Source organism: Poromitra crassiceps (genome assembly GCF_964638095.1).
Source record: "Poromitra crassiceps genome assembly, chromosome: 1".
NCBI lineage: Eukaryota > Metazoa > Chordata > Actinopteri > Beryciformes > Melamphaidae > Poromitra > Poromitra crassiceps.
The window spans coordinates 90606502-90619068 of record NC_139623.1 but is presented as its reverse complement, the minus strand read 5'-3'; the positions used below and the strand labels follow the sequence as shown (position 1 = coordinate 90619068).

At 45.1% G+C, this 12567-nt stretch overlaps 1 protein-coding gene across 1 annotated transcript in view; it reads right to left on the bottom strand.

Annotated features, from left to right (window-relative positions):
- ctnnb1 (catenin (cadherin-associated protein), beta 1) overlaps positions 1-12567 on the bottom strand; it is a 51231-nt gene that overhangs the window by 18679 nt on the left and 19985 nt on the right. The window contains exons 2-5 of the mRNA XM_083642329.1: positions 8080-8130; positions 3324-3548; positions 2956-3209; positions 2449-2687 (exon numbers count right to left, since the gene is read on the bottom strand). Coding sequence (XP_083498455.1) covers positions 2449-2687; positions 2956-3209; positions 3324-3548; positions 8080-8092 — 731 coding nt within the window. The 5' untranslated portion in view covers positions 8093-8130. The remainder of the gene's footprint in view (positions 1-2448; positions 2688-2955; positions 3210-3323; positions 3549-8079; positions 8131-12567) is intronic.

Here is a 12567-nt window from a genome sequence, read left to right as displayed (position 1 = left end):
TGGAATACATACGCGGAGTTTCCACGTGCAGTTCAGACGCACTTCATCTCGTCCACTTACATTAGAAATCTAATATGCATACTTTGCAGTTAGCCGCGACGCACAACTATAAAGGGGCTCGCCTACCGCTGTAATCAGGAAATTCCGCACAGTCTGCGGTCTTACTTCTTCTTCCTACATTTACCAATCTCAAATGAAAGTACACACCTTTGAGCCACGGCTGTTGTCTCGGAGCACGCTGTTTGTTCGTTCTGAAATAGTCCATAGTTTACGAGTAGGTCTGTTTCCCCTGACACGGTTGTCCTCTTTTTCTCAAATGCCATTGTTTTTTCGTGCAGGTGGTTCATCTCGTTATTTGTTAGTCGAATCATCTTTCTTGCTCATTCATTTGTGATGTTGACACCACACCAGGTTAACGTTAGTTGGGGCTTTCACACAGCCAGACAACTTAATCTGTTTGGCCATATCAAACGTGTGCTTGCAGCCGAGCCGGTGTGCGCGCAGCGTCTGACCTGAGTAAACACACCGCACGTGTCTACTGGGTTCCTTCTGGTAATTAGCAACATCGTTCCGATTGTAACAGCAATAAAATGTCAGCGTGTCACTCACAAGTATTAAAAAATATTTATTTGGTGCATATTTTGCCGTTTGCTGCGGTGCTTATTTTTTACATGTTAAAACGTGGTTGCCACTATGGCAACAAAAGGCCAAGAAATGGTTGCCATTTTTTGGGGGGTTGCCCGGGGCAACCGGGCATCCGTTAATGTCGAGCCCTGGGTAGCCTACTTTAATTGAATTAAACTAAATTGTAATGTATCAGAGATTAATCATTGTGTCCTTAAATGTGCTCCTAACCTTTTCAACTTAGGAGCATAATGTAAGGTGATAATCACATCACAGACACGCAGTTCATAAATGCTGCAATACTTAAAATGCAAAGGCTTCCATCAGTGGGCCATAGGCTCAATCCCCACTGTGTTAACTCGGTTGGTGATAGTGACTTTAACAGACGTTTATTGACATGAAAATCTTTGATCGTATCATTTAATAATTTGCCAATATGTATACAAAATGACAAAGGTAACGCTTAAAATGTATTACTGCAGTGCCAAAAGGCATGGTGAAAAATGTGGGTGCACCTAAATTATTAGTTAATTAAAAAGTAAGGTGCACCTAGTGTAAAAAGTTAGTCTGGAGCCCTGCCATGCAGTTACTGCTGCCCCTTGAGTGCCTTCCAAGGTAAGCTACACCTCACCATGCTGTTACTCAAACTAGCTGTCAGTCATCACTCCGTTGTTTTTTGTTGTTCTTCCGTGTGTGATGGGGACTGCGGTTTCCCCATCACACACGGAAGAACAACAAAATACAACGAATGACAGCGTTTTCGTGTGAGACGTGAGGAGTGATGACTGACAGCTAGTTTGAGTGTTAAGTGAGGCATGTTGCTGGAGGAATGACGGCGTTTTCGTGTGAGGACTGAAGGCGTTTCAGAGCACACGCGATGCAGTGTACTGTGATACACAAGAGCTGACAACGCTTAGTCTGAGGAATGATAGCCAATACTCTGAGGTAGGAGGATGCCCTAAAATGGTTGCCGTACCCCTGAGTGCCTTCCCAGGTAAGCTACACCTCAACATGCTGTTAGTGCTGCCTCCTGAGTGCCTTCCCAGGTAAGCTACACCTCATCATAGATACAGTCGGTCTGTGTGGGAACGCCCACTGGTATTCCTCCAGACTTCCTTACCCAAGCATTTTAACCAGGGCTGGTATTCCTCCAGACTTCCTTACCCAAGCATTTTAACCAGGGCTGGTATTCCTCCAGACTTCCTTACCCAAGCATTTTAACCAGGGCTGGTATTCCTCCAGACTTCCTTACCCAAGCATTTTAACCAGGGCTGGTATTCCTCTAGACTTTCTTACCCAAGCATTTTAACCAGGGCTGGTATTCCTCCAGACTTCCTTACCCAAGTATTTTAACCAGGGCTGGTATTCCTCCAGACTTTCTTACCCAAGTATTTTAACCAGGGCTGGTATTCCTCCACACTTTCTTACCCAAGTATTTTAACCAGGGCTGGTATTCCTCCACACTTTCTTACCCAAGTATTTTAACCAGGGCTGGTATTCCTCCAGACTTTCTTACCCGAGTATTTTAACCAGGGCTGGTATTCCTCCAGACTTTCTTATCCAAGCATTTTAACCAGGGCTGGTATTCCTCCAGACTTTCTTACCCAAGTATTTTAACCAGGGCTGGTATTCCTCCACACTTTCTTACCCAAGTATTTTAACCAGGGCTGGTATTCCTCCAGACTTTCTTACTCAAGTATTTTACACAGGGCTGGTATTCCTCCAGACTTCCTTACTCAAGTATTTTAACCAGGGCTGGTATTCCTCCAGACTTTCTTACCCAAGCATTTTAACCAGGGCTGGTATTCCTCCAGACTTTCTTACCCAAGCATTTTAACCAGGGCTGGTATTCCTCCAGACTTGAAGATGGCCAGCAGGCCCTCTCTGTGATGTGACAGGTTGTGAAGTGTGCCTGCGGTGCAGCGAGCAGTCTCCACATCGTTGGTGTTCTGCATGGTCCTGACAATGGCTGACACCATCTGAGGAGAGCGCATGATGGCATGGCGCGAAGCTTCTTTCTTTGATAGCTGGTGGACCATCACCGCTGCCTTGTTTACTACAACCTGGAAGAGGGCAGAGATTGAAGTTTAGAGAACAATAGTAGGCCATATGAAAGCAGGGGGTACAGAGCTTCTCTGGGCCAAAACTTTCATTCATCACTCTCTTTAGATTCCCAGACTCTCCCAAAAAGGAAAAAGCTCTAGGCTCAAAGGAAAAACCAAAGCAATTGTTTAAAGGGGCGATATTGGACATACAGTAGTGGCCATGCTGGCATTGTAGCACTATTCTCTAGGTGAATATGCATGTTGTGTTGATTGAGCCATGCTCTACCTGGTCCTCATCGTTGAGCAGCTTGGTGAGTTCTGGTATGGCTCTGGTTGCCAGCTCAGCGTCATCTTGGTAGTTGATGAGATTGACCACGGCGTGTTTGAGCATCTGTGAAGGCTCTGCCAACCTCTGAACGTTGGTGGGGTGTGCTCCATCATACTGGGTAGAGGGGATCTGCATGCCCTCCTCAAGCGTCTCTGGGAACATAGCTGCACGCACCCGCTGGGCACGCGTCATGGCATACTGACCATCTATGTCTGGGACAGACAGAAGAACAGTCATTTTTTAATACAGGGCTACAAGTTGCTTTTTGGGCCACACACATCCAGGGGTCTGGTGAGCAAACTCTTGGTAACTAGGCCTCTACCCACCTTGTACTTGTTCCTGGGAGAAGTTCTGATTGAAACCCTGCTCCCATTCATACAGGACCTGGTTGTCGACATCCTCTTCCTCAGGGTTGCCCTTCCCACTGAGGGAGGGAGCTGTGGTGGTGGCCCCAGAATGGATGCCTGAATCCAGGTAGGATTGTTGCTGCCAGTGACTGACTGCTGCCTTACGGTCTGGCTCCATGGCCATGTCGAGCTCCATCAGATCAGCTGAAAAGAGGCAGACATTAAAACATAAATTATACATTAACAAATAGAAACAGAAACAGAAAACAGAAACAGAAAAGTTTGACAAAAAAATCGATATAATTTAATCCACTTTACAGTGTAGCTCCATGATAATTGCTAGTTCTATAAGATTCTCATTAACATACTGTCAAATTGATAATGACATTGCAATGCAGATAACAAGTCAAATCTGCTTTGTGATCTCTTGGGACAATGTGGAAGTCTGAGTTCCACTAAAGTTAGCTGCCAATGATTGACAAGCAGCAGGGAATATCAAATGAAAGCAGTTAACAGCTTTAAATTGTCTGTATGTATCGCGGCTTGTGCCACGTGAGATGTAGTAATTGTGTCTCAGCGTTTCTGCGTGGCAATCAAGGTTAGGTCTGGCCAATATTGTGACTAGATGAGACCTAGATCTCGTTTTAGATTTTGTTATGGTAATATCGTGATACTGCATACTCATCTTTTCCTGGTCTTAAAGGCTGCAGTAAAGTCATTTTCTGAGCTTACCAGACAGACTGTTCTAGCTGTTCTTTTATTTGCCTTTACCCACTTAACGTTATTCATTATATCATTATTCACTGATGATTTTTTTTAATCAAAAATCACATTGTGTAAATATATTTTGTAAGAGTCCATATCACCCAGCCCAATTTACAATTGAAAAACTATCCCACTTTGTAGAAAATACCAAGATATATCATATTTCGCAATTCAGCCTAAAAATACTGACATATGATTTTTGGTCCATATTGCCCAGCTCCAAGATCTTTGTTGTCGTCAGTGTTGGGGCTAGTAACGTGTTTTAGTACTAAATGACCATGTTAGTTTTTCAATTACTGTAATCTGTTAGTAGTTACATTACATAGAATATTTTTGACTTTTTCATGTATACACGAGACTTTACAAAATGTTGGTCAAGGAAATTTGGTTTAAAGTCATGGAAAAGTCATGGAATGGTATGAACCCTGAAGGGTTAAATCGAGCATTTATGAGAGATTTCAAAAATATCGAGATATATATCGTGTATCGCGATATAGCCGAAAGATATCGCGATATTCTTTAGAGGCCATATCGCCCAGCCCTGGTAGCAGCAGCAGCATCGCATTTTAAACTTTTATATTTAGATCGCACTCTCAACCCGCGTTTCTCCACCGCTGCGGGCTGTCTCTTCCCCCTCCCTTCTCCCTTCTTCTCTCACGGCAAGGCCACCCCAAAAAAATGGAAACTTCTGGGTAAAAATTTCAAACTACCGTAAATTCCGGACTATAAGGCGCACTGGTCTATAAGCCGCACCTTCAAAGGTGACTATTTTTTTCTTCTATAAGCCGCACCGGTCTATAAGCCGCGGGTGTTTTGATGTTTAATTACCATATGTAAGGCTTCGTGCACAGAGGGGATTGTCGGGAAAGAGATGGCTGTTTGGGGAAGCTCCCATTTATTAACATTTCAACAAAACAAAAGTCAGGTCACTAATCCCCAGACAAAATCACACATTGTGGTATTTTTTGTTTTTTTTACAGTGCACACAGTGTCCGCGGTGTGGTGAAAAGAGGGCAAGAGAGGAAATTTAAACAGAAGTGGATTTATAGTTAGAAAGAGTGCTAAAGAAGAGAGAATTCCGTTTTTTATTTTTTTATTTTAGTTACTCACAGTACTATTGACCAGTCCAACTCAAAAGATATTCGGCAGTTTCACTTTGAGCTCTTGTTCCGCCGCTGTCCATCAATGGTTATGACGAGTCTCGCTGGGTACAGTACGCCAAAGCGATATCCATTGACTCGATGATGCTGTTGTATGTTGCGCGTTTCTGTTGCACCAACGCGGAGAGGTCCTGCCGGACGAAAAAGCGCGTACCCTCCCAGGTGAGGGGCTTCTTCCCCGCAGCCTGGAGGATGAGTTGACGGTCGGGCCAGCGGAGTAGGCAGATGAAGATGGCCCTCGGTGGCAGGCCGGGGTCTGGACGTGGCCGAGGCGCCCGGTGTGCCCTGTCCACCTCTGGTGGTTTCTCGCCTTCCTTCAGGTCCAGGATGTAACACAGGATTTTGCCACGAAAGCGTCCATGTCACCAATCTCAGCTCCCTCTTTTACATTGATCAGGCGAATGTTATTTCTTTTACTCCTGCTGATTAAGTCATCAACCTGCGTGTGCAGGGTTTCGATTTTGCATTTTATCCATTTTCGGACTCACTGTGTTGTTTTTGTCCTCCAGTGCGCGGATGCGCTTTTCCGCATTATAAACTCTGTTCACGGTTGCCTTAGTTTCTTTAGTGAGTGAGTGGATGGACTTCTGCACGTTTTCAAACTTGTTTTCAAGCTGCTCAAAACCTCTGAGCGATGTCGGACTTAATCGATAGTGTTTCACGGAGTAAAAGTTTAGCCCAAGCGGTGTATCTCCAGCCTCCAGCAGGTGAGTCATTTCCTCATTCATGGCGTGATTGCTTCGTCTTTTTCTTTCTGCTTACCTGTGTTGTGTTATGTTATGTTATGTTATGTTGTTAAAAGAGGGCAAGAGAGGAAATTAAAACAGAAGTGGATTTATAGTTAGAAAGAGTGCTAAAAAAGAGTTTTTTTTTTTTTTTTGGAAAAAATCCATAGATAAGACGCACCGTTATATAAGCCGCAGGGGGCAAAAAAGGCCAAAAAACGGGAAAAAAGCCGCGGCTTATAGTCCGGAATTTACGGTAATGTCATTTAAACAAGTAAACAGCCTGACTGATGCACGTTGGAGGAAAAAAAGGTGTTTCAACAAACGAAGCAGCAAATATTGTATCAAAATACTCGTGATGTTAAGATTACATAAAATGGCTGTAAAGCATGACTCAAAATGTTTAACGTTACAACGAGGGTTTTATTTTTGAAAGAGCTAACGCAGATGACCTACTTACATTCTGGCTGACTTGACGCTGTCTGCGCTTGGGCTGTGGGGTGCACTCGTGCATGAGAGATGCTTTTTTTCTCTGCATATTCCGTCAATGTAAAATAATTAACCTTAAAGAAAGTCGAGTTTCAGGCTGTGGGAATCACGGAATCTCACTGACTCACGCTGGAAAAGGGGCGGCAACTCAGGAGGACGAGAAGCAGGGTCGGAAAATCATGGATTAGACCACCGCCAAGATTTATATCACCAGCCGGAGCAGAGCCACCGCGTAAAAACCCACCTCACTTGCAGGGTTGATCTATCGGCTAAACGGTCCGGCTTGGAAACTTTTAGACTGAAGGATATTAGTTGTGGATATTAGTGGGATGTTTGGCCAGTCTAAAAAGGGGTTTTATAGTACAACTATGAATTAAATAAAAAAAAATATTATACTATGAATTAATTAAAACAGCATAATTACTAATCATATTGCTGCATTGATAGTTGCTGTTGATTCGGATTCATCAGACATATTTTTCTATATAAAAAATATCCACACGCTGTAGCTTCAATTTAAGAAACAAATCTAGCATATCACAACATAAGATTCAAGATTCAAGATTCAAGATTCAAGATTCAAGATTAGAAAACTCTACAGTACAGATTCAGATACAATAGCAGCATTAACGACTACCAGAGGACCCTCAGTAGTAGCTCATCAAATGTGGCTTACAAACACTGTACAGAATGACTGGTCAAAACTGTTTTCCTTCTCATTTCATCAATTTTCCATGCCACATTTTCATATTTTAGGCATGCGATTTATCACTGATGTATTCAAGCGTATAGTTTGATTCTGCACTCATTTCAGGACTAAATAAATATCAAATTTACTGTCGTCTAATGACTGCATAAATTTAGCCTGGGAGAAGAGACATTTCTGCACTGCTGCAGAGTTAAAGACACTGCCTACTACTCGATGCAGAGGTGTGTGTTAGGGGTGTCACGGTAGGGCTGCACGATATATCGTTTACACGTCGTCATCGTAATGTGCGCATGCGCAATAGTCACATCGCAGGACGTGCAATGTCAAAAGCAAATTAACTTGTCATGTTGCTTGATAAACTCTCACTTAACGTTACATTAGTAAGCTTACCTCATTGGCTTGATGTTGACAGAATTTGCAAAAAGGCTTATTGCCTGAGTCATAAAAGTCATTAGGATACTGCTCTGCACTCGCTTTTTTGACGACAGTAAAGGGGGAGCAGCTGGACGCTTCAATATTGTTGTGGTTTAGTAGCATGGAAGCTACGTGCTTGTAAACAGCGACCCCCAGTAATGTTTCCTCTCTACAAAACGTTCCATTCAGTGAATGCCGATTTCTATGGCCCTTGTGTTGTTTTGGTGTGTCTTCTCATGGCGTTCAAACAGCATTTAGGTGCTTTGCCACCACCTTATGGATTCGACGTATTCATCGTGTCGCTTCACGCACCGAACCGTGACGCCCATACCGTGAATTCACGGGACGAATACATGTACCGTGACACCCCTAGTGTGTGTGTGTGTGTAAGAGAGAGAGAGATGAAAGTGCAGCAGTGGAGAGCAGGGAGTTGATTGTGAGTTTGAGTGTGCGTCTGAAAAATATTAACTCACCCTGGGAAGCCATGTTGCTTTCTCAAACGGCAGCCGGCACAGCTTCCTGATCTGAAACACAGGATAGAATCCAAAGTGAGTGCTTGCCTTTCTCCCACTATAACTCCTTCCCTCTGCCCCACTCGTTCTTATTCCCCTTTCCTTCCCTCTGCCCCACTTCCCTTTCCTTCCAGTCAAACATCAGGGATTTGATCACAATACAAACAGAACACACAGAACACAGTGCTGAGAAAGGCAGAGTAACAGAGTCTCCATTAGAAATGAATGGCTCCAAAAAAGTGACACGTGACTTTCCAGCCTTATTGCCTTTCCTCCTTCCTAGCTTCCCTTCCTTGCTCTCCTCTTCAGTTAAAGCCAGACATGGAAACAGCTACACACACAAAGACACCATGAAGCCACCATGAAGTGGAGGAGCTAGCAGCTACTTAGGTGAGGATGGAAGGAGGCAGGGGGAGTAAAGAAGAGAGGGGGAGGAGGGCAGACATTCCAGAGCTGGCTTTGAAGCTGAAACCACAACCTCACTCTGCGGGAAAGTAAACACTGGCAATGGCAGGAGAGAGGAGAGGGAGCGAGAGAGGCAGGAGAGAGGAGAGGGAGCCAGAGAGGCAGGAGAGAGGAGAGGGAGCCAGAGAGGCAAGAGGGAGTAGGAGAGGGAGCGAGAGAGGCAGGAGAGAGTGAGAGAGGCAGGAGAGAGGAGAGGGAGCGAGAGTGGCAGGAGAGAGGAGAGGGAGCGAGAGTGGCAGGAGAGAGGAGAGGGAGCCAGAGAGGCAAGAGAGCGAAGAGGGAGTAGGAGAGGGAGCGAGAGTGGCAGGAGAGAGGAGAGGGAGCGAGAGTGAGAGAGGCAGGAGAGAGGAGAGGGAGCGAGAGAGGCAGGAGAGAGGAGAGGGAGCGAGAGAGGCAGGAGAGAGGAGAGGGAGTGAGAGTGAGAGAGGCAGGAGAGAGGAGAGGGAGTGAGAGAGGCAGGAGAGAGGAGAGGGAGTGGGAGAGGCAGGAGAGAGGAGAGGGAGCGAGAGAGGCAGGAGAGAGGAGAGGGAGTGAGAGAGGCAGGAGAGAGGAGAGGGAGCGAGAGAGGCAGGAGAGAGTGAGAGAGGCAGGAGAGAGAGGGAGCGAGAGAGGCAGGAGAGAGTGAGAGAGGCAGGAGAGAGGAGAGGGAGCGAGAGAGGCAGGAGAGAGGAGAGGGAGCGAGAGAGGAGAGGGAGAGAGGAGAGGGAGCGAGAGAGGAGAGGGAGTGAGAGAGGCAGGAGAGAGGAGAGGGAGCGAGAGAGGCAGGAGAGAGTGAGAGAGGCAGGAGAGAGGAGAGGGAGCGAGAGAGGGAGTGAGAGAGGCAGGAGAGAGGAGAGGGAGCGAGAGAGGCAGGAGAGAGTGAGAGAGGCAGGAGAGAGTGAGAGAGGCAGGAGAGAGAGGGAGCGAGAGAGGCAGGAGAGAGTGAGAGAGGCAAGAGAGCGAAGAGGGAGTAGGAGAGGGAGCGAGACAGGATTCATTTGAGGGGAAAAGGGAAAATTGAAAAAGCAAGAGGCATTTCTAATGCATATTCTGAGATAAAGGGCAATAACTGAAACACACAAAAACAGGAAAGGGGGACAATGCAGGAGAAAAACAAAAAATCCCCTATGAAATGAGATACAGAAATAGAGGTTGTGTATATCCAGAGTCAGAAATACCTCCATCCCTGGCTATGACAAATGGCAGATGAATAAAACAACAGGATAGACAGAATCCCTTACAATCAGCAGCATACAGCAGGGCTTAAAATTCACTTTGCAAACCCGGGGCGCAATTCCCCCCTTATGTTCTTCAGATAGGGGGGATTTATAGATTTTGGGGAGGATCTATAGACTTTGGGGGGACTTTTTTCAGCCGATACTATTACCAACAAATATCTGCTTCTCATGTTCAATAAGCGATAATTTCACATTTTTGTATTTAAAAAAAGGAAGTTCTTAACACGTTAACTGCCAGCGACGTATGCATACGTCAAAAAAAATCCAGCGCTTGACTGCCAGCGACGTATGGATACGTCAAAAAAAAACGTTTTTTTTTTTTTTGACGGTGGGGCGTTGATCAATCCCTTTTACGTCTCCTGTACAATTATTGGAGGTATTGAATGTGTATAATCTATTTTACCGACCCACTAAGTGTTGACAGTGCTCCCCCAGACGAGCGAAATCAAAGAAAAAGGGAGCAAAGCCATTCAAGGAAATGGCGAGGCGATTTTACAGTATTACATTCTCATGAAAATGGTTGGGGGAAAACGCTCTCGTTTTCGCACTGATTGCTGGCGATGCGGGATTGCAAATTTACATAATACATTACAGGTGGAACACACTTTGAAACACGCAGCATAAATATGACCAGAATCGCAAAAGCTTCTCTCAACCAAAACTCCCAAGAAGCGAGCGAGTACATGCCGACTTCCTCAAACAGCAGCCTGCAGACAGGCACAGGAGAGCAGCAAAAGCACTGAGACTGTGACGGCCGCGGCAGCCAAGAAGAGGGAGGAGTAGAAGCAACTCTGCCTCTCGCTCTCTCCCTCTCTCTCTCTCTCTCTCTCTCTCTCGCTCTCTCTCTCTCCCTCCCTCTCTCTCTCTCTCTCTCTCCCCCTCTCACTAGGATTAAACCTAGTGCGTCTCCCTCCCGAGAGGGAGGGAGAGAGAGAGAGAGGGAGAGCGAGAGGGAGGGAGAGAGAGAGAGAGAGAGAGAGAGAGAGGGAGGGAGAGCGAGGGGAAGGGAGAGAGAGAGAGAGAGAGAGAGAGCGAGAGGGGGAGGGAGAGAGAGAGAGAGAGAGAGCCAAAAATGAATGGTTAAAGTGACAGCTCTATCGAATTTCACAAAAAGCCGTTTATCTCTGAATATTTTTTCTCATGCTAAAACCATGCTGTATTCAACTGATAATGCTTACATAACTACTAACTCTACAAACTAACTCTTTTAGACAGAGAAAGTACACATTCTATTAGTACTTTTGAGATATTGTATGTTCACAAACTCCAAGCAGAAAATAATCCTCGGCGCTTGTAAAATGAGCCACAATCCTCAAAAAACGGCTTGGCAGAAGCTACCTACAGCAAGAAAAAAACGGCTGGCAGTCAATGTGTTAACATGTAGTTTATGCACACCTGAGTCTAAATTACTTTTTTTGTCAATGTGTTTTATCTGCAGACTAGGAGCCATAGGCTTTTGGTTCTATCAAAGCCTTTATTTTTTGTATCGAGTGATACACTTTACACTCATTATATCAGAAGTGTTCTTTGTTTTGTGTTCTGTTGACAATAGTGATGTCAGTTAGATTTGGTTAGGTCAGAGCTCTGGAATATTACAGTTAAATCATCCAGCTTTTCTCACTACATCTGCCTTTCTTACTGTGATGTTACTGGCAAAGCTGTAACAAATTTGGCATTGGGGAGAGTTCTAATATTGAAGTGAATGGGCAGGCATGGGAAGTCTGTCCCACTATAAACCATTAGGCTATATGTCGGTGTTTCCACCTGATTAAAGAAAATACATTATGTCATGTTGACTGATTGACTATTACATGTTTTCTTTAATCAGGTGGAAGAGTTTTTCACTCAAAGGTAAACCGACACAGATATTATGGTTTAATTATAGACTTACCCTACACACAATTTAACGTTAGCTCCGGTTAGCCACTGTAACGTTAGCCGGTAGGGCTGGCACAGATCACGGATAATCTGTGGCCCGTATGGTTCAGCCCCCACGGTTCGGAACGCGGTTCGGAACGTCCGTGGTCCGCGGACCCGCACCCCCCCCCCCCCCTTTTCGTTGCATTTAACATTTAATGCTAGTGCATGAGAACGCCTGCAGTGCAGCCAGACACAGACAGGCATCATCATGGCAATCGTGTGAGCTTCCTCGTCCCTTCTCCCCGCTGTAAAGTCTCTCTGAAGGCTGTGGCTAGTGGCTACTAAAGACAGCATCGCAACAAACTTATTTCAACACCTCTGAAAAAGCACAGCAATGCGAGTAGCGTGTTGCGGGCTGCACAAGATAACGAGAGCCACAACACACACTTTTCACGAACACGTTATCACCGGACGGTGAAATGTTGCCTTTAGGACACAAAACAACAAAACAACACGTGGGGCCACCGAGTAGCTTAACGTTAGCTGCAACGTGATGTTTCCAGACTCACCCTGTCTGTACCCGTGTCAAGTGACTGCAGGTTAGCAAGCAACAGCCAGGAAGTTAGGCATAGAATCGCCACGCTAAAACAGGAAGTTGGGTTGTTCTGCCTTCAGAGTAAAAGCATAAATTGTGTCACTTATGAGAAAAAAATATTTTTTGAGCTGTGCAGGGAAACAAATGGTTAGAGAAGTATAATAGTATTAAAAAAATCGAAAATCTAATTTTGAGAGAAAAAATCTGAGATTTTATTTCTTTTTTATTTCTTTGCTGATCCGAAAAATCCGTGATCCGTGGCTCAAAATCCGTCACGCGATCCGAACCGTGGGTTTTCTGATCCGTGCCAGC